This window comes from Podarcis pityusensis (assembly GCF_964106645.2).
Source record: "Podarcis pityusensis genome assembly, chromosome: 2".
Classification (NCBI taxonomy): Eukaryota; Metazoa; Chordata; class Lepidosauria; order Squamata; family Lacertidae; genus Podarcis; species Podarcis pityusensis.
The window spans coordinates 49192168-49214823 of NC_138029.1; the positions used below are offsets into that span (position 1 = coordinate 49192168).

A 22656-nucleotide genomic window follows, 5' to 3' on the forward strand; every position below is an offset into this window, starting at 1 on the left:
ATGCAGTCAGATAGGCAGGGTACAATAAATAATAATAATAACTATTATTATGATTATACCATCAAGTTAAGCTGAGAAAAAATGATTTTGAACATTCAAGACCCTTTCTTATGCTACTAGGCCAGGGGTTGTCAACCTGGTTCCTACCGCCCACTAGTGGGCATTTCAGGATTCTAGGTGGGCGGTAGGGGGTTCTACGGCACAAGCTGAATCCTCCTTCCATCGAGCACTGGTGGGCGGTAAGGAAATTTTACCATCAAGAAAGATGCATTAGTGGGCAGCAGGTATAAAAAGGTTGGCTACCCCTGTACTAGGCTACAATGGATGTCTTTGAACAACATGAAAGCCAAACTGTGGCTTACAGGGAACATGCAAACATGCAGGCTCCTAGAGAGGCATTCACAGCCACTTTGCTCTCCCCTGGTTAATTTTTATTTCTGTGCTGCACTGGGCTAAGCCAAACTTTGGTCATAGCTTATGCTTAGCAAGGAGCGAGCCTAGGTTTGGACAACTTGCTAAGGTAAATATTGGCTTTGCTCAGCATGACAAAGGAGTAAACAGGACCCTTCCAGGAGCCCACACATTTACAGTCTAGGTAAGCTACATTTTGGCTTCACTTGTTTTGTGAACTACAGTAGGCCAATAGTTCTTTCCAGTTACAAGCTATTTATGAATACAGCAAGTATTTATTTTGAAATATTTCCATATCATACTTGCATTAAAAAGTGTCGAAGTTGGTTTACAAAACATGCTTGCTACAGTTAGAGGTGTGCCAGTTACGTTGGAATGTGTGACGTAGTCTTTAAATGATACTTTACTATCAACTTTACTATCAAACTGATATATTTGAATTTAGTCCCATTAGCTCCAATAGGTCGTAAATCAATTAAAGATGTAAGTAGAACTAGTAACCGAGTTGCATAAAATACAGCTTGACTGACTGCAAAATCTTGGGTAGTATAAATTAGTAGCACAAATTAAGCCTTTGGGAAAATGCATCCATTTAAGGTTACATGGATAATGCCTTTTGCAACTTTAACGTTACGGTGTACCTTTCCCCGATTAATGTAAGCTTATTAGATAAATTGATTATTAGATTTACTCATATCTTGGCAAAGTCAAACCCCTTTCCACAGCACAATTTGGATGTCTATAACAGGATAATGATGGCCAATGTCACTGAAAGTATTGGACAGTAAAAGAGCTTCACTGTGTAAAATTATTTTCAATGAAAACAACTGAAAATCATCAAAGGGACAATAATATGCAGCATTATTAAGGCATTGACTGTGATATTAGAGAACAGAATTACAATTTGCAAACAGTGACAGTTAAAAGGTTACACAATTGGATGAGCATATTTTCCTCTCATGAGAGTCACAGTCACTCACACAGAGGTAGGACAGTGAGGCTTCTGGAAAGTTGATTAATATTTCATTTTATTATGGCTTACATAAGAAAAACACAGGTTAACTATTGAAATCCAGGCTGCATACCATGCTGGGAAAAAGTACTCAGCCATATTTTTAGGCAAAACTCAGTGGATTAGAACAGAGTTAGATTCAGTGATGCCAACCTAACAGTGCAATGAAACCTGCTTTTTCAATGGGGCTTTCGGTGTCTCTTCTTCCTGTTCTAGTTCCCATGATCCCCCAAATTCTGCTTTGCTGAGGGTCAACCCTCTGGAGCAGATTTTGGGGGCGCATGAGGCTGCAGAGGGAGGAGAGGTTGAAGAAGCCCCATGATCAGATGCTTGCTTCAGCTATGCTGTGTATCACCCAATGAACTTAAGAAAGATAAGCTATTTATGATTCAGATATGGAGCAATGTCCAAGCTACACTTTAAAGTGAGTATTGTGCCCTTTTAATTCACATGACACACAAACTATGCATAAATATGGTTGCATATGGCTTGGCATGAACAAAATGGCATGAGTACCTCAGAAATGAACCAGCTGTATCTAAATGCTCTAACCTCATGCCTGAAGTAAGCATTTAATTCTCCTTGTTAATGATGACTCTGTTTATAGCCAAAAAGAGAAGTGTAAGGCTGGAATCCTAGCCCTGCTTACCTGGGAATAAGCCCATTTGAATTCAATAGGGACCTACTTTTGAGTAGACATGGTTAGGATTCTGCTGTGATTCTTAAAAAGTACTGTGAGGCGAAAAATAAATAAAACTGATGTTCTGCCAAGTTAAAAACTGGAAAGAAATGTGAGCATTCTTAAGTGGCAATTAAAATAAAGAATGATGAGGCATACAAATAGAACACTTCAAAGGGCCTTAATGGATGCAGAAAAAGCAAACCAGAACAAAACTTGTAAGATTTGTGGAAGAGAGATTAGTGAGAGGCCTGAAGGATCTAAGTCATGAAATTTAAATTCACATGATGCTAGTAGGAGAACCATTTGTTATACAAGTGTTACTGATGCGTAGGTTTGGCAGGAAACACTTTGTTCCATGTTACAAACCACCCAGTGATATTTGGATGAAAGTCGGTATACAAATTTCATCATCATCACCATCACCACCACCATCATCATCATCTTTGGCACAACATATAAGGGATTAGCCTTGTATAAGAATCTGTCACTGCAGTATTCTTGCCCCCCAGCATATAAACATATGCTGAATTCATTCAGTGCCAGCAATATTCTCCTTTGCAATTTATATAACCTGTTTAGGGGCAACAGGAATGTATCAGGATTGGTCCCAGAACAGATATGAAGCCATTGCTTGAGCCTTTACTTTTATTTTTGAGATATACAATGCATTGCTATACATATCTCCTCAGAAGTAAATCCCACTGAGTTCAATGGCTTACTTTCTGGTAAGTAGGTATAGGATTTCAGAATTATGCACCTAGTACAGTAGCTCATGTGTACTGGTTAAGAAACTAAGCGGTAAACCAGAAATTTCAAAACCTGTCTCTCTTAAGTAAGCTGATGCTTCTTGGTCCCAGGCCCCTGTCTGCAACATGGAACAATTATGCTGACCTCCTAATAACTAAAGAGTTATTCTAAGGACCACAAAGATAAAGTAACTGAAGTCCTGAAACATTCTAATGCAGTATACAAATGCTAAGTAATAGTAGTAGTAATAGTAATAGTAATAATAAACCACAACCATAAATCTACTTGAACAGCTGTTGGATAATTTTAAAAATAAAATATATTGATCTTTCTTGCTTTCATGTGATTAAATTAAAATAGTTTTATAAGCCAAATTCAACACTTAAAATGACAAAAACAGTAATACTTACATTGTAGATAAAGAAACAAGTGTATTGAAAGCTCCAGGAGTGATTGTAGTAATGCGATTGTCATACAGAGAAAGTAATCTTACTGAGCTCAATCCTGTGAATGTATCATTGTTCACACAACTGATTATGTTGCTTCTGAGCATCCTGAAATGATTTAAACCTAGAATTAGAATTCCTTTATTGAAAGAGGGCAGGTGAAGGAGACACCATATGTGTAGGTGAGGCAATCAAAAGGCATAATGTGCTAGATAAATATTAGTAGCTCAGTAGTAAAGTAAAGCAATGCTTTGCCTGGCATCTCCAAACAGAGCTAGACAGACTGTCTTAAACTCTAGAAAGCTGCTGCCAGTCAATGTAGACAGTACTGAGCTAGATGGACCAATGTTCTGACTTGGTGTTAGGCATTTTCCTATGTTTCAAATGAGCATATACAAAAATTACTGAAATTTGTACATAAGCCAGTTATCTCAAATATGAAATAATCACTACATCCCCTAATTCTTCTCTGGCTCAGATTAAAAACTAAAACAGATAAGAATTTGTCTCTTTCTAACTCTCTGACAATCCAGTTACAGTGGTACCTCAGGTTACATACGCTTCAGGTTACATATGCTTCAGGTTACAGACTCCACTAACCCAGAAATAGTACCTCGGGTTAAGAACTTTGCTTCAGGATGAGAACAGAAATCGTGCTCTGGCAGCACAGTGGCAGAGGGAGGCCCCATTAGCTAAAGTGGTGCTTCAGATTAAGAACAGTTTCAGGTTAAGAACGGACCTCCAGAACAAATTAAGTTCTTAACCCAAGGTACCACTGTATATCATTGTGGGTGCCCAAGCCCCCACGGTCCCCTGGGGTTGGCTCCTATGGGAGCTAGAGTAGGCAAGCAAGACTTCTCTCCTATTCTCCCACTCCTTAGTTCACTTCAGCAGTGAAGCAGGAAGGGAAGTGGTTGGGTAGGGTAGGGAAGTTGTGACAGTTATTTTCTAGGGGGCTACAGGTTGTTATGGGGATTAAGGAAAGAAATGGGATTGATCCCCTGGTGTTTGGCTTTTATGAGCTTTTCTAATAAAGTTCAGAATTTTTGTTATATTTTCAAAGGAGAGCTGCCCACCTCTATTAGTGAATAGTGCTTATGTACACACATGGCCAAATTATATATTTGGTGTTATAAAGACAAAAGTCAACTGCAGCCCCTGTTAAAGCCCAATGTCAGAGATGCAAAAGAAGGCCTTGTGTCTGAGGCACTGGGACTGGGAAGCTTAAAGGAGCCAAAGTCTGCCCACTCAGAAATATAGCTTCAGTTCAAACAAATAATCATTATTATTACAGTTTAAAAATAGTTCTCAGACTTCTGTTACAGGGCAGCCTATAAATAGTTAACATAAGTGAATAAAAAAAATGGCAATGCCTTTAGGTCCAGTGTGTTCATCAAGTGAAGTACAGTGAAATATCTGGAACTACAGAGAAGAAGAAGAAGAGTTTGGATTTGATATCCCGCCTTTCACTCCCCTTCAGGAGTCTCAAAGCGGCTAACATTCTCCTTTCCCTTCCTCCCCCACAACAAACACTCTGTGAGGTGAGTGGGGCTGAGAGACTTCACAGAAGTGTGACTGGCCCAAGGTCACCCAGCAGCTGCATGTGGAGGAGCAGAGACACGAACCCGGTTTCCCAGATTACATGACTACTGCTCTTAACCACTACACCACACATTGCCAGGTAGTGGTTCACCTCTGTGCGATTTAGAATTACAGATAAGTTCTGAACTTGTTTCTGATCTAGAGGAATGAGATGTTTCATTGCAATGGTACACAGGACATACAACAATAGTATAAACATTCTGCCTCTAATGTAGTTTTGTTTTTAAAATACTTATCTAAAAAGATAGTCCAGAACAGTGCTGTTTATCATTATCCATTAGGGGGCTATGATGCTTCTACAACAACATTCCATACAGCAAACCAAACAGCAACAGCTTGCTGAAGGGGGGAAATGCAGCTCAAAGTAGAAAAGGATTTCTGAGCAGTTTCAGTGCTGGGAAAATGTAGTATATGCACCAACCCTTACTTTGTGATAGGTCTTCAAAACAAGATAACTTCCCTTTGACACTAGGAAATGGTATGCTTGCTCTAGAACATCAGAAATGTCTTGTTCTTATAGGAATTATTAAGGAATTATTAAGGAATTATTAAGACAAGTAGCACAGGTTTGTTAGACAGCTACAGTGGAACCTTGGTTCTCAATCGGCTTAGCTGATGAACAAATCGGCTCCTGAACGCCAAAAACCCAGAAGTAAGTGTTCCAGTTTTCAAACTTTTTTGGAAGCCGAACGTGTGATATGGCTGTTGGCTATTGTTTCCGGGGCACCTGCACCAATTGGAAGCTACGCCTTGGTTTGCAAACATTTCAGAAGTCGAACGGACTTCCGGAACGGATTACATTCGAGAATCCAGGTACTACTGTATTCAGTACTGTCAGAGAGACTTAAATTACCCACCCAAAGATTACAGTGAAACTACTAACAGATTAGATTAGGGATTTAGCACAGATCTATGCATATGCAAAGTATTAAATATTAAGTCTTGTTCCCAAAAAGGCTGCTGTCAAAACCAGGAGCACTGATTTACTACATCAGTGATTCACAGTACAGTGGTACCTCGGGTTAAGTACTTAATTCGTTCCGGAGGTCCGTTCTTAACCTGAAACTGTTCTTAACCTCAAGCACCACTTTAGCTAATGGGGCCTCCTGCTGCCGCCACGCCGCCGGAGCCCAATTTCTGTTCTTATCCTGAAGCAAAGTTCTTAACCTGAAGCACTATTTCTGGGTTAGCGGAGTCTGTAACCTGAAGCGCATGTAACCTGAAGCGTATGTAACCCGAGGTACCACTGTATAAGTGATCAATCAGCCAACAGATAACAGTTGTTTCTTTCCTCTGTCCCCTTTCCCCACCAAAATAAAAAACATTTTATACTTACAGCGTCTTGAGCCCTGTGAGACCTCTAAACATTCGCCCATGCACAGATTCCAGCTGATTCCCTGTCAACATCAGTTCCTGAACCCCTGCTGCCCCATCAAAAGTGCCTTCACGAATCTCTTTGATCTTGTTGTTACTCAGGTTTCTGAAAGTGGAAACAAATTAGATAGGCAATATTATTTAAGAAGGCTACATGCTTTCTGTAATACAAATACAGACATGCTTGTACGGGACAGTGAAAGGAGCAAACAATCGGTATAATATATATTAAAAGGATAGAAGTCGAGGTATTTCCTGCTGTCAAAGCTGCCCTCATTTTCAACTTTTATCACACCTCCCATTATTTCAAAGATATGCATGACATGAAATCAAGGGACTAGCATACAGTTCCTTGATATGTTTACCAGCATATCTGGCTTTAATTACAGGGCATCACCAATGTAAAGTTGTAATTGGTGACATTGTGCTGGCATAGCAGCAAGGTTGCTTCCATCCTAAGAATCTGTTTTTCTTTGCAGGTTATAAGCCGTTATGTTCAATATATATACTATCACACAGGAACACCTGAAGTTTGACTGCGGGTAGAAAATCCAGGAAATCCTGCAATATTAAACCCCAAATTCATCAACTATTTCCATTAATTAAGCTTAGAATTTTTATTTTTATTTTACATAGCAGCTGCAAGTTTTTCCAGTTGACAGGTTCCCAGTCATTTCACCCTGAACCAAGTCAGCATGCATTTCCTGATTAGTAAATCCTGGTATAGAAAATATAATGCCAACAAGGTTAAGGGAGAACCTTGTAGTGTTTTCTGATAGACTAGCTGCAAGCAAGTAATAAAAATTTTACATTGCCACACTAAGAAACAAAAACCAGAAAATTCTCAAACCTAAGTGTTGTACACAAAATGGTAAAATGCGGAACAGGCCTGGCTCACTGAATTACAGTCCTAAAAGATGTGAGGTGAGGTAGAGAAGGAAATATGGAAATAGGAACAAACAAAAATGGAGGAGCGGGGCTTATGTGACAAACAGGTGAGAGAGGAAATGTATTTAAGCCGCTGCTTAAAGATGGACATACATCAGCCAGCCATAAAACTCAGTTTTACTTATAAGAGACAACAATTGCAAATAATTCATTGCGAACATGACAGCAGCACAGATCAGGCTTGTATGTGATGAGAAGACTATAATTTGTAATAGTTATTATTGGGTGAAAGTAATTTTGAAGGCTGGGGTTAGGCTTTGTATGAGTAACTGGTAGCCTGGTTTCTGTCTACTGAACAGCAGAGACAGCCTGGCTGCACAGCTTGTGACCCATCACCCCTCTTGCAGTCTGAGTCAATAAGTGAAGGAAGCAGCGGCAACAATAAAGCACAAAAATAACCACAATAATATGAGCTGCTCCCTCCCCCCATGTCTCTTAAAGCAGCTTCATGCCTTTTTACTTCTATCCATACTATAGAGATTAGAGTTTATGTTTAATGTCAGAGACAGCTTAGAAACAATATTATGACAGATGCATTTCATCTGGTACTGAGCTGTTGTCTGATGAAAAATTTAGTTAAGCATCTCTTTTAAATCTTCAGATAATGCAAGGGCTCTTTTTGCTGCTATCATGTATTCTTGTCTAATGATCAGTGCCACTTAGAGCCACTATTCTCATTACATTTAACAGACACAGGCACATGCTTGTGAAATTTATTTATATGGGCAAATATACAGTAAAAAAACCCCAAGTACATAGGTTAATTGTATCTCTGAGGAGGCTGCAAAATAGTGAGCCTCAAATTGGCAGGGTATCTGTACCTTGTTCAGATACCGATTTGTGTATAGTAATGATCATGTCACACTTGCCCATGCTTTTACAAGCAGTATGAATAATGAGAACATGCCCATACCTGTAAAATCTCACAGGAGGAACAACCTTGACTTTATGCATGCTTTCAGGTTCAGTGACTCAAGTTGGCTAATTAAGATACCTGTTTTTTATTTCTAGATAGTATTTTTCCAACCCAATCTATCCTTTTAAATATTCAGTTTTGTTTTATTCTAATGAAAAAACACACACATAATGGCCTGGATCCAAAAAACTTTGAGAGAAAAGTGTACAGTACATATGTCAGTGGTATGCTATGGACTCCTCCACAAGCAACAGCAGTACAGCCTTGCAATGGCCTGGTTAACATGTAACACTAAACCATAATTTAGCTCTGCATGGATGTGCCAAAACAACCCCAAATGAGGTGTCAGGATGCATGCATTGCCCCTCCATCCTTCTTCTACTGTGCAAAGGTTGCAAGGTTTTTAGCTGGGGCAATTAGAATAAGACCCACTATTTGACTATTGATTCAAAACCCTAAAATGTATTTTATGTAATTGACTTTTTATTTCTGTTCTTTGTATATCGTATTGTTGTTTCATTGCTATGGCCAATGGCTGATGCAAATAAAGATTTATTCATTCATTCTTCTACTGTGCAGCCAAGAGGAAGGAGCTTGATTTTACTTTTACTGCTTAACATTAATTTCAAGCTAAAAATGTGGGTTTTAAAAAATTTTGGTCACTTTTCTAAGGCAACTTCAGACTATGGTTTATGAAACTGCCTCATTAAATTACCCAGTATTATGAATCAGGATTCCTTGTTTGAACATAACACTAAGCATAAGTGAAATTAAACTTTTCAAAAGTCCTCCACCTGGCCTAGTAGGAGGCTCATGCACATAGCGCTAAATCATTATTTAGTGTTACATGCAGAAGCAGTAAATGTGACAGTGGTTGTGTACAGGAGACTAGGTGAGTAAGGAAGATACAGGTTGCAACACAGAATTCTACTGAGTCGTGTTTAGGAAAAAATGTGTAAAGTACTGTGCAAGTACTTTCACAAATAGAGCTTCTCTAGATTAGGGGTGTTTTAAAATGGAAAGCTCTTCCACAAGATGGGAAGCGACCCTGCTATGTGGGGAAGAGACTTTCTACAAGAAAGAACTGGAACTGGAATGCCAAAAGCTGCTAAATATTGGATTCAGCATTTAGTGGATGGCTTCCACATGAAACAAATGAAAGTTTCTTGTAGCTGCCAAAGGCTGAGATGATATACCCTTACTTGATGCAAGACATGTTCAGGTGATTAACATTATGGATCAGGTTTGAAATGCCTAATCCAAACTACAATAAATAGCTTCACACAGATGCACGTGTTTCATGGCAGGTAACATAATAATGTGCAAAATGTATTTTGTGAATTGACACTAAACTCCCAAGTTCTGCCAACATTTTACGTAACAGTGACACGGGAGAGATTCCCCCCCCCCCCCAGCTCATGAAATATTTTCCACAAGCAAGCACTCAGCATGCTAGTATTATATTCAGATATTCTTTTCCTCCTAAGCCTTGCAGTTCACATTCATTAGAGGCAAGCATCTAATGGCTTTTCAGTATTCATGATGAGCTATCATGTAAATTTGTACCAAGGGACTTCTTAAAAGCAGGCACAGTTGACCCTGAAATCAATTGTGTCAATGAATCCTTTGGGTCCACTTAAGCACATGACTTATTGACAGAACAGACAAAGGCTCCAAGTGAATGCTGCCCCATATATACTGTTATTGCATACCAATAATGCATTTTAAGTTGTCTTATTATCTAGGTATTGCTTTGCCTCCTTTGATACAGTGGACAGAGAGAAAATGGGGAAAGCTGGAGAGATTTAATGTTTAGAGATATTACCATATTAAAGCTTTAAGGTATAACAGATTTTACTTCCGGTACAGTATAAGTGCCAAAAAATGGATACAGAGGTATCTAGAAGACTGTCATATCATTTTCAGCGTAAAAGTTGACATCTTCAGACTGGTGTAGGTAAATCAATTTAAGTGAACTGAAACTTGAAAAATTTCCTTAACAGTAGTGCCTTATTTCCAGGTGCTCTCCCACAAACTTTTCTTGCTCCTACCACACTATGGGGAAGGGCGGTAGCTCAGAGGCAGAGCATTTGCTTTGCACTCAGAAGGTCCCAGGTACAATCAGAAGCATCTCCAGATACAGCTGGGAGAGAAGCTTGCTTGAAGCTCTGGAGAACTTCAGCTAGTCATTACAGACAACACTGCACTAGATGGAGCCAATGGTCTGACTCAGTATAAGGTAGCTTCCTATGTTCCTATCTTAGGACGCTTGCAGAAGCCAGTGCAAGGATTCAGCTAGCACAACAAGGATTCACCTGCCTCCCCAATACCTCCCCCAAATCTGCCCTGGAGGGTTCAGGAAGCCCCCAGAACAACACATGGGGGAAGGAGAGGAGAGATTCTTCTGTCCGACAAGCAGAAGTGCTGGTGCTGATGGAACGGCCATAATACCTTAATACAGAAGTCCATCATCTGTTCTGGGCCTACCACTACTGTCACTTTTGCACGCAAGTAATAGTCCTTCTGTAATACTATACTTACAATTAACAAGGATAATTCTAGAATGAGAATAGGTGATTGGATCCTGAGTGCCTATTCCAATCTGTTAACTGACAGTGGTCAAATGATGGCATAGCATGAAAGTGCAGGCTCCCGCAGAGACTACTGCCATTTTTACTTCTCCTCTGGTCCTGCTGCTGCTGCGATGCATATAATGGCTATATAATAATTTTAAAAAGTAACTCTTAGCAAAAGTTACTGTTGTGACTTATTTACTAACTCCCATGTGGAGAAGACAATTGTTCTTACCCATCTTATGGGTGGGGTATTTCTCTGTTTGCTTTTGAAATAATCTCTGAGCATCATGGTGAAAGAGAAGTGGATAAAAATAAGTAAGTAAATAAGTTGTGTGACTAATAAACCATTTAATTTGGTTAATTTAATTTGGTTGGAAAGGTGAATACACGGAGAAAGAGGAGTTTGATACACTAGAGGCATTTGGGATAAACATGAAATTATTTATTATAAATCTTTGTTGAAGTGCTTTTGGGCTTCACACTATTTCACAAAATTGAATTAGTTTCAGAATTCCAATGAGCAGGAGCTGGCAAGAGCAACCCTGATTCACGATTTTTAGGAAATAGTCATGTGCACAAGGAAATGGTTTCTAATTTAAGTCTGTCTTTAACACTGCAATATGGAGCACAATATATCCTATTTCTCATGGGGCAAAAAAGCATACAGGTAAGGGAGAGCTTAAAAATGTAATTAAAAAAACTTGAGAGCTTTCTGCTTGGAGGCAGCTATGGTGTATCTTAATGAGACTGTTTTATGATGAACTGCAAGGCACTATTACCTCTTGCTGCCAGAATACAGGCATCTGAACTGCACCTGTACTCTTCAATTCTTATCCTCTGCCAAGAGTAGGACACAGATAATTTATTGCGTCATAAAACATAAAATGCTAAATAGGAACATGGCTATTCCACACCATATTTATTGAAAAGCAATGTGGCTCTGTCCAACTGTCCCTACTCTTTAAAAATCAAAATGCAAAAAAAAGGACAGTTGCAGTTCCAGATTAATAAAATCTCACATGAAATTAAGTGAAAAAAAGAAAATCAAAGTATATGTATATTTTTAAACTAACTACAACATTCAAAAGTTTGTCAGTTTATCCTGATATATTTTCTACTTTAGGTTTCTGGGCTCTAAATTAGAGTGATTTTATGGCAGTTTTACAAAGCTATATAAATTCTTCCATTATTTTTGTGAACCAAGATCTACAAAGCTCAATTTGACATAGACTAGCTGGACCAGAACTGAGAAAAGCGGTCCAAGCCACCCTTGGAACTTGGAACCTTTGCGTAGCCTGGAATGAATAGTGAGCACCAGATGTTTCACTATTTGTGGACATGGGAAAAGGGAAAAAGAGACATCAATACATAAATATAACCTCTATAGTTTCCTTTAACTTTCACCCTGGGCATCAGGTACAGGCAATTTAGTATTAGCACATTATTAATTCATTTCAGATGCAAGCTCAACAGCAAGGTCAGACAAGAACCAACTTGCTATATCACGAAATTTAACATAACTTTTAAAACATATACCAAGTTTGATTTGAGTAATACCTTTCTCAAGGATACAAATATTCTGTACAACCCATGATGCAAAATAATGACTGCACCACAAATCAAAACTTTCCTTCACAGGGGTAATTGGAATATATGCTTTACTCTTGGTGGTACAAGTATGCTTTTTGCCATGAGAAAATTTGAGTGGGAAACTAACAGCAGCTGCCCAATTGGTGTGCTATCCACAAAATGAACATATGCCATATTTTAGGCCGTTCTGCACCTAAGACAATTATGTACAGGCCAAGTCGAAAGCTTCCTTGTTAAAACTATATGTCATCATTTTAAGGCAGTTTTGGGATGACATTGAGACAGAGAGACCAGATAGAAATGATTTTAATAAATGAAAGAACAATGCTTTTTATTATGATTATGTAGTTCAACAGTTTGCTTCCATCTGGTTCAGCAGCAAAATACCTGTTGAAGCAGCAAGCCTTCTTTATGTAGCATCACTTTGAGCAGCCAGATCCTCCTTTGTATGCTTACCAAAACACACTGGGCTTAACGGGGCTTTGTAAAGGTAAAGGATCCCTGAAAGTTAAGTCCAGTCACAGACGACTCTGGGGTTGCGGCGCTCATCTTGCTTTACAGGCCGAGGGAGCCGCCGTTTGTCTGCAGATAGTTTTTCCAGGTCATGTGGCCAGCATGACCAAGCCGCTTCTGGCAAAACCAGAGCAGCGCACGGAAACGCCGTTTACCCTCCCGTTGGGGCAGTACCTATTTATCTACTTGCACTTTGACGTGCTTTTGAACTGCTAGGTTGGCAGGAGCTGGGACCGAGCAATGGGAGCTCACCCCGTCACATGGATTTGAACTGCTGACCTTCCGATCGGCAAGCCCAAAGCTCAGCGGTTTACACCACAGTGCTACCTGCGTCCCATATGCTTACCAAAGCACACTGGGCTCAACTGGGCTTACTCCCTAGTAAATGTGCTAAGGCTTCCTGCCTAAATCATTGTATGTATTAACACATTGGTATTAAAAATTAAAAAGTGATTAACTTACATCTTCCTTAGGCTTGGAAGTTTCTTGAATATTCCAGTAGCTTCCAGTACAGAAATGTCATTATCGTGTAAACGCCTTTTGAAAAACAACAATAAAAGCATATAAAACACATTAGGCCTCAGATGAACCAACATGTTATGTAAATTTGTCACACATATATTAACTGCAAAGAGCTATCGTCAGTGTGAGGTAGTGGTTAAGATGCTCAACTAGTGCTGGGGAGGTCCAGATGCAAAATCCCACATAGCTCATAGGATAACCTTAACTCTGTCCTCTCTCTCAGTATATGTTACTTCATAGGGTTATTGTGAGAATAAAATGGTGTAGAAAGGACATATAAACTGCCTTGAGCTTCTTGGAGGAAAGGCAGAATATAAATGCTACTGTAAACTGCATTTTCACAGCCTTTGAAAATTATGGTGTGCAGTAAGGTAAAGGTAAAGGGACCCCTGACCATTAGGTCCAGTCACGGACGACTCTGGGGTTGCGGCGCTCATCTCGTTTTATTGGCTAAGGGAGCCGATGTACAGCTTCCGGGTCATGTGGCCAGCATGACTAAGCCGCTTCTGGCGAACCAGAGCAGGGCATGGAAACGCCGTTTACCTTCACGCCGGAGCGGTACCTATTTATCTGCTTGCACTTTGACGTGCTTTCGAACTGCTAGGTTGGCAGGAGCAGGGACCGAGCAACAGGAGCTCACCCAATCACGGGGATTCGAACCGCCGACCTTCTGATCGGCAAATCCTAGGCGCTGTGGTTTAACCCACAGTGCCACCCACGTCCCATGGTGTGCAGTAAGTTTGTATAAATAAATATAACAAAAATAAATAAAAATGCAAAAGCATGAAAAAGTGTGTATTTGAACACTTTAACTTAATTTAACTTACGCTTAACTTAAAACATAAACTGCCATATTTGATACACATTAAATGTTCTAATGCAGGCATAGGCAAACTCGGCTCTTCAGATGTTCTGGGACTACAATTCCCATCATCCCTAGCTAACAGGACCAGTGGTCAGGGATGATGGGAGTTGTAGTCCCAAAACATCTGGAGGGCCGAGTTTGCCTATGGCTGTTCTAATATATAAAGCTGTATTAGACAGATTTTCATTTCCTCCAAAGTAGTACCACTAAATATCAGGCCACAATATGGCAATTGCATTACAAGATCCACACATTATAGTTTGATAACTCTGAAAATGTATAAGCTTAGCTAGCAAAGCAGGAAGGAACAACTGAAATATTTTCATAATTGAGCATTATATATATTTTTTGACAAACGTGCCAGACTTACAGGTCTGTGGTATATTCTGGAAGGTGACTGGGAAGTCGAGTGAGCTTTTGATTAGAACAGTCTACAATTGTTCCCTCGCAGCGGCACTTTTCAGGACAGACAAGGTCCATGAAGCACTCCCCACTGAACTTACTCCTGTAGTCTTCTGAACCTGTAAAATAGAAGTATTTCCAGGTAAATAGCTAGTTATAAAATAACTGTCAGAAGTAAGAGTTGGAGAAGAGAGAATTTCCCTTTACTTAGGGAAGTCCATAAGAATCAGTCCAGACTATGCTCAAAATGTTTTGCATAATTCACTCCAATGTAGTTCCAGAAATTAGGGACCACCTTGTCTCTCAGAGGACTATTCCAGTGTCTTTTCACCATTTGCAAAGTATTTGTTGTGGTATTAATATCCATCATGCTATACCAAATAGCATGTTAGAACAAATACTGACAGAAATATAAGGCATTCAATCCACTTAGAAACAGCATATATGTTTAGAACCAACTAGTTTGCTTTGCAAGGATAAATATTTTAACAGACAAGACTGCAGTTGAAAGTAACATAACTTGCAAATGTTTCTACTTTAATCATGATTGGTATTGTGTATATTTAGGAAGAATTGCCTACTTCAGCCTGATATTGACTACAACTCAGACCCCCTTTCACTTGTTTTAATGAAATGCCTTTTTATTTAGTCTCAGCAAATCAATCTTTTCAGCTTTTATTTTCTTTTTTGAAATATTACTTGGAGGTTTAAATGTGATCCTTGTGCTTATGGCAGCCAAAATATTAATGGATATGCAATCAAAGAGTTGGCAGCACAGATCCAATCATGCGATATTTGCCCACTCACTTCATAGTTAATTATGGAAACAACTAAATATTTCTCTGAAATAATTTGTGATGTCCAACCATCCTAACAAACCTAATCATTCTTAACTTTTCCAGGACTCTATAAGCCAGTTACAATCGGAACACTGATTTCCCAGTGTCAAATTCATTTATCTGAAAATGATAACTTTCCATAAGAATAATTTTGGGGAGGGAAAGGATTGGAAGGGATAATGGGCGCCAGATCTAGGGGGCCCTGGGTGCCAGGGCACCCACAACGCAGGGCTCCAATGCAACTTCCGGTAGAAACTGGAAGTCACATCAAAGGTCTTGCGAGGCCTTGCGAGGCCTGAGAACTGATGTCCCAGGCCCTGCCAAGCCTCTGAACACAACTTCCGGTAGAAAGAGGAAGTTGCGTTCGGAGGTCTTGCGAGGTCTTGTACGTAATCTCTGAGACACTACAAGGCCTTAGAAGAGCTGCTGCGCCACTGATGCAATGTGACACCATGATGTCACAACGTCACATTACGTCACAAGTACCACTGGGCACCCATAACCTGGGGCCCAAGTCAGAGTCCCTGGAAGAACTCTGCAAGAAGAGTTTGAAATGGTCCTCATTCTAAGCTGGCATCTGTGTACAGAGATTTGGATTAATTTTAGCTTTAACGATCCAGTTTGAGAGCATCACTAGCCCCTGCAATGGCAACAGAACAGAGCTGTGCAGAAAATATACACATCTTCAAAAATTGCCACACAGAAAGCTCCACATAAACAAGTTTTTTGAAGCCAAAGGGAAGGGGGAAACACACAGACTGACCTGCTTGAGCTTCTTACAGCTACCTTCTGGCAACCTTGAGAAGGGCATGACTAACAGGCTAGAACCCTGAACAGGATCAGTGTATTTAGTGGACAAGAGACACTGCAACATTTTGTTGCAGGTCCCACTTGCATTATTTCTCAACATCTTTCATCTCTACTGTATGCAGCAAACTGATGACATCTAAATATTTTGTTTTGAGCCTAAATTTTGCACCATCAGGCTGAAATCAAACACATAGGACAGGATTTAAAGATTTGATCAAGGATCATCTTCACGTGCACAAGGCTTCTGAGGCACCCATTCATATGTGCTGGGTTAATCAGTGTAATGTTTTTGCTGAAAATGAAGGTGAGAACTGGGTTCGAATCACAGCTAAGTCACGGATGCACTGAATTGCCTCAGCCAATTAACTCAATTTCTTTAGTTTTTATATATAGGAGTGGAATAGTTTCCTTCCTACTTGCTTCAGAAATACTTTGGTTTCTTTAAATCACGTAACACCTAATAAGTGCTGCTACAAGGAAAACTAATAAACATTACACCAAATATGAGACTATGATACAGAAAGGAAAATGGGCTACACATTACCTCTTGTAACATAACACCACCATCACGAACGCTGGGTATGTAAAATGAAACGAAACAATTCCCTCTCCTTTTCTCTCACTTTTAGTATGCATGCCTTGGAGCCAAACTAGATGTGACAGGGGAAGTCACATGTATTTATTCATGTGTCTTCCTCATTTATGTATAAAGCAGCAGATGGAGGCTGCTGTTTTTTTTACATGAAAAGCTGAGTATGAGTGAGAGAAACTAAACCCTCCTCTGCCTTGCAGCGCTGCCTCATTGCAGCCCCCCCCCCCCAAATACTCCCAACCTGTCTCACTTTCAGAGCTGAGTTGGTTCAAAAGTGCTTCAAACAATGGAGCAAAGTGAGATTAGGCAGGGGAAGGAGAAAACTGTATTTTCATCTAAGAAACAGACCCTGCACCCCACCCCCTTATATATAGCTTATTCCCTGAAAACAGGCATGCAAACAATCACACACTGAAGCAAGTAAACCACTCAGCTTTGCAATGAATACTTCTTCATCCACTGAATGCCTGGACCTTAAATGTTTTATGGATTTTGGTTTTATGGTTTGAAATTACATTATGAGTTATTTTTTATGTTTTTGGTATTTTGTGAGATGCCTAGGGAGGGGGGAGGGCCAGGGAGGCGCGGAGTGGCATACCCTCCATAGCAATCCAAATCCCATTGGCTCCTATCAGTGGGGCAGAAGGTGGGAGGGTTTTCCCACTGGTTTTTGCCCATCCACCTCCAGGTGATCTGCAAGTCTTAGGATCCAGCATATTCCAAGCCCCCAGTGCCCCACTCCAAAACGTTGTGTGTCATTGTAATACTTCGGCCATTAGCAATGAATCTTTGGATCCTATGCCCAAGGATTTGGGATGCTATGGACAGGGCAAGGGCACACTCCTGTTTAGTAAAGGTGATGTAGCAACAGTAAAGAAAAAGAAAGGTTACTGCTTATGTATAAATATATGTGTATATTAAAATTTTAAATATGGATTATCTAGAGGCCATGCAGTGTAAAGTGATAAACACCACATGCCACCATCAAGTACTCCAGGCTACCCATCAACCTGTAAGGCAGCAGCAATCAACTGCCAAAGAGAGGAAATTTACTACTTAACTTGAGCCTTGAGATCACTTGGACAGGTGGCTGCTCTATCATGTTATTCCCATTATAGATACTAATGTGAAAGCCAGCCATCTGGTTACATTACCAGTTATAGGTGTCCGTCCATCTCTACATACATTACTTTATCAGCAGGTTCCCATGAGGTTTAAAGTGGATATGGTGCAATTCAAGAGGTACAACATTAAGCATTATGTGCAAATCATAAAAATCAAGGTTGGGGAGCCCTGCAGAGGAGGCTCAGAATATAATATTACCTTCAAAACTTCAGCGTAACATGAAAATCCTTTTTTTTTTTTTTTTTTTTTGCAACTTCAGTATTCAAATAAAAGCTTTCAATGACCTGGTCCATGAAATCACTTTTAAATACTTTACCGGTACTTCCATTTACACATGTAATAGTTTCAACTGTTATGCTAGTCAAAACAGCCAATTTGAAAGACAATTCTGAAACCAATTTTTGAAATCTACTAAAAATGTAGCTCCATTCCTTCTAATCCCATACGGCAGACTATTCCATTTTTCTTGGTGGCTAGGGAGGAGATGGGAGCAAACTCAAGAAAACTGTGTGATCCACTTACTTTTCAAATGCATGTTAAGCAAATAAGGCAACCTACAGAAGTACTCTCAGTGGAAGGCAACAGCAGAGTGAAAAGGTAACTTCAAGATTCAGCTGGAGGTGAGAAGACCATTTACCAAGTGGCAATTATTTGGAAAGCCAGACATGGGAATCAGATGACCAAATTGATCTCTTAGTCTGCAATATGTTGATTGTCTGCATCACCCTGCCTAATGGTCAGGAACATTCTACCATACTTCAAAATGTATGAGAAATCAGGGAAAGCAGAGCAATGGACAATGTACATTACTTAGCAGGATTACATAGACAAGGAGTTTTCAGTTTCCTTGGAGACTTAATAGAAATTCCTCAATAAAATGTTCAACAATTGGGGGGGGGGGGGGACTTTCCTTGAAAATTATTTTGTCCATCCACCAAAATATCTCCCATAACATGCAGTTGCAAGGGGAGTGCTGTGTGTAATTTAGGGCACATTCCAAGTTTATATATGCAAATGGGGAAGGCCACTGTGCCCTGTGATCTGCCCCAGAATCCTCTGAAAGAGGAACCAGTCCCATTACAGATACAGATGGATTCTTCAGCAGACAATAGGGAAAGGCTGTTCTAAGGGTACAAACAACAATAAAAAACACCAGCACAGACAGACATTTGTCAAGTGGTTACATACACATTGTAGTGGTACATTACCCAAGTTGCCAGTATGGAATGTGCAAATATATTGAAGGGAGGTCCATATATAAGACTCAGGATTCTAACTATGTATTTCCAGTATTCTACCTACTCACTGCAGCCATATGCACTTTTGTTGTTGTTTTCATATCACAAAAAGTAAATAGAATGTGCTGCGTATACATAATCCATTCATAAAAAGGTAAAGTTAAGTTAAGTCCAGGTGCGAATGACTCTGGAGTTGTGGTGCTCATCTTGCTTTACTGGCCGAGGGAGCTGATGTTTGTTCGCAGACAGTTTTTCTGGGTCATGTGGCCAGCATGACTAAGCCGCTTCTGGTGAAACAAGAGCACTGTACGGAAACACTGTTTACCTTCCCACCAGAGCGGTACCTATTTATCTACATGCACTTTGACGTGCTTTCGAACTGCTAGGTTGGCAGGAGCTGGGACTGAGCAACAGGAGCTCACCCTGTCGTGGGGATTCAAACCGCCAACCTTCCGATCGGCAAGCCCTAGCATCAGCGCCACCCACATCACAATCCATTCATACAAACATACAAGTTTGATGGAATAAACTTATTTCAAACCTTATCCGACAAACTGTTATCCAATATGCAGTAAGTTCATTTGTCAGCTATATTTTCAAGATGCTGCACGCAACCTATCCTATAAACATCCTCTTTGTAAGCTTATCAATTGCTGTAAAGTCCACACACCTCAGCAACCACTCCCCAAGCATTGCAATTAGGGGTTTCAGCACTGTCTCTCCCAACTATCTTGACAGTACTTAGAATAGAATCATAGAATCATAGAGTTGGAAGAGACCACAAGGGCCATCGAGTCCAACCCCCTGCCAAGCAGGAAACACCATCAGAGCACTCCTGACATATGGTTGTCAAGCCTCTGCTTAAAGACCTCCAAAGAAGGAGACTCCACCACACTCCTTACTTACTGACTTTTAAACTCAGTTTCACTATATTTGGAAAAGTTGTTTCTGTGACATTAAATAAGGCCAAGAAAAGGATTTGAACCAATTGTGTGACCAAGTACACCTTCAAGCAGAATGGACTAGATGACTCTCGAGATCCCTTGCAATTCTGCAATTCTATGATTGAATGCTGATTAGTTCAACACCATTTTCTTAAATAGCTACATTTGATATCCAAACACCCACACCTCTATCCCCAGTGTTACTCAAAAGTGCAGATAATAGCCAAAAACTGTGCCTTGCTTACCATCTTCAGCTAATGATGCAATGCTAACATCTTTTACAAAATTTCTCCAGCCATGAAATAATCACTGAAGTTGAAAGTAATAAATGTAATAAATGAATTAAATGTAATAAATGAATTAAATGTTCAATTTGTTCATTTTAAGAGGAATTAATGCAACTTGTTGCAGTTATAACTTTTCATACTTTACAGAGCATTATTCAATTAAGTTGTATTCAGACTGGACCTACTGAAATTAATGGACCTAACAGTCACATTCACAAATTTAACCGAGTCTACTCTGAATACCATTCATAATGTTTTGATATTTATTTCAATATTGCATTTATATCTGGGATTTTTATGAATAACACCTAGAGTTCATGTTTTGATTGAAGACACAGTTTAGAATTTTTCGTAAGGAAATAAATAAAGTTACATGCAAGATTTTTGCAAAGTTGATCTCTGATTGCTTTTATCCATTTGAGGATTTTCTGTTTGTGAGATCTGCAGTAAGCCTTCTAGTTTTATGGAATTTTCTTAACCATAACGATTCTTTTTAAAATCACTTTTCCTGTCAAAACAAGAAAATAGCTCACCTTTTGACGGTTCTGAAAACAGCAGAAGTATCCCAGCATGCCATGCTGCAGGAAAGCATGGAGCCTTCCATGGTGCTTGACAGAACCATGTTCAATTTGTATTGTTCTACCACATGGTTAGATCAAGCACAAAGGAAAATCCCATCAAGTCAGAGTCAGAGTTAGGCAGCCGCCAAAGAGAGAGGAGCGTTGAAGAGGAAGCAGCATGGAGAAGCACAAGCTGGAGATTTCATTGTGAGCTGCTGTCCACTTCTCCCATGCATAAAGGAGCTGAAGTTCAAGAAGTCAATACTTATTGCTACAAATGCAAAAAAAACCCCGCCCTATAGCACAGATTGTTAGTGCATGAGAATAACGACCAGAAATTTCTGAAGGTGTATGGTAGGAATCCGGTTAAAGGTCTGCAATTGACAGCCTTCAATGAATGTTCAACAGATCATACAAAGTGAGCATGCTCAAATTGTGAACAACATATATACCACAGTATCTAGTGATTTAATACAGTGATGTAATACTCTTACTCTTCTTAATAAAGCGTCCAGCCAATACAGTAGTAATTTCTGAAGCAATTAGCCTCTTTTAAGACTAATGTATTATTTTCTTATGATTATTTTGATACTCCCAATTATTTTGATAGTGTTTGTTTCCTTTAAAATTCCACCAATGTTAGAGCAAAGGTACAGCGTTTTCATATATGCCACTGATAGTTAAGCAGGAAGTTTCTTATGTGTGAAACTGCCCACAATTAAGAGAAGGACCCTCACAGCACAATTCTAAGTATGTCTACATGGAAGTAAACCCAACAGTGTTCAATGGGGCTCAGTCCCATAACAGCAGCTCCATCTAACCAAAGGCTTATCTAGTCCAGCATCCTATTTCCCACATCATTAAACAAATTTCCTGATCTGAAGATGGTCCGCATGATCAAGGGCATGTCTACACCAGTCATTCCATCTTCCTGGGAAACCCTGTAACTGAAGTTCTGTAAGCAAAGTAGGAATCCATAATAGAGACCTCTCAGAATTTTGGGGTTAAGCCATTACAATTATACTTGTATAAAACGGATAAAAAATTGCAATGCAGATATATAGGCCTAAGATTTGAAGACTCTTATGGATGGGGAAAATGCTGCATCAAAATGGAAACCAACACTTGAAGCTAGAACAGAATGTTATATTTGCTTTTTGCTTTTAAGTTTCTATTACATTATTATAATTGTTATTCATTTTATCAGATTATTTTATATTTTACATTACATTATATTTTTATTTTATTACTTGTGCTTTAATTGTGCTCAAGATAGGCTGCATTCATGTTTAGCTGAATTTTCTTTACGATCATGAGAATTTTGTCATTTGAACAGACCTGTAGGAAAACAGAGAACCACCACTGTTAGAACTGCTGTTAATCCAGACACCAAGGCTTAAAATGTGTTATGTTATAGTCTACTCTAGGAAGCAAGTTTAGTGCAAGTTGGGCTGTTAGCTTTTATTTTTTTTGCCTGCCCAGTACCATTCAATGCATACCAAGGGAGAGGAGAGTGACATGGTGCACAAAACAGCACATGCACTTGACACCGCCTTGGACCAGTGGCCAATGATATTTGAAATCAGTCGTCACCACTATGAAAACAGTTGTTGAGAACTCAGGCCGTGATCCAAAATGCCATGAAGACCACCTTT

The 22656-nt window shown here is 39.6% G+C and overlaps 1 protein-coding gene across 2 annotated transcripts in view; it reads right to left on the reverse strand.

Annotated features, from left to right (window-relative positions):
• Window positions 1-22656, reverse strand: part of SLIT3 (slit guidance ligand 3) — a 415965-nt gene that overhangs the window by 97263 nt on the left and 296046 nt on the right. For both annotated transcript variants that reach the window (XM_080995211.1, XM_080995210.1), the window contains exons 15-18: window positions 14575-14725; window positions 13280-13354; window positions 6237-6380; window positions 3263-3406 (exon numbers count right to left, since the gene is read on the reverse strand). In XM_080995211.1, the coding sequence (XP_080851337.1) occupies window positions 3263-3406; window positions 6237-6380; window positions 13280-13354; window positions 14575-14725 (514 nt within the window). The remainder of the gene's footprint in view (window positions 1-3262; window positions 3407-6236; window positions 6381-13279; window positions 13355-14574; window positions 14726-22656) is intronic.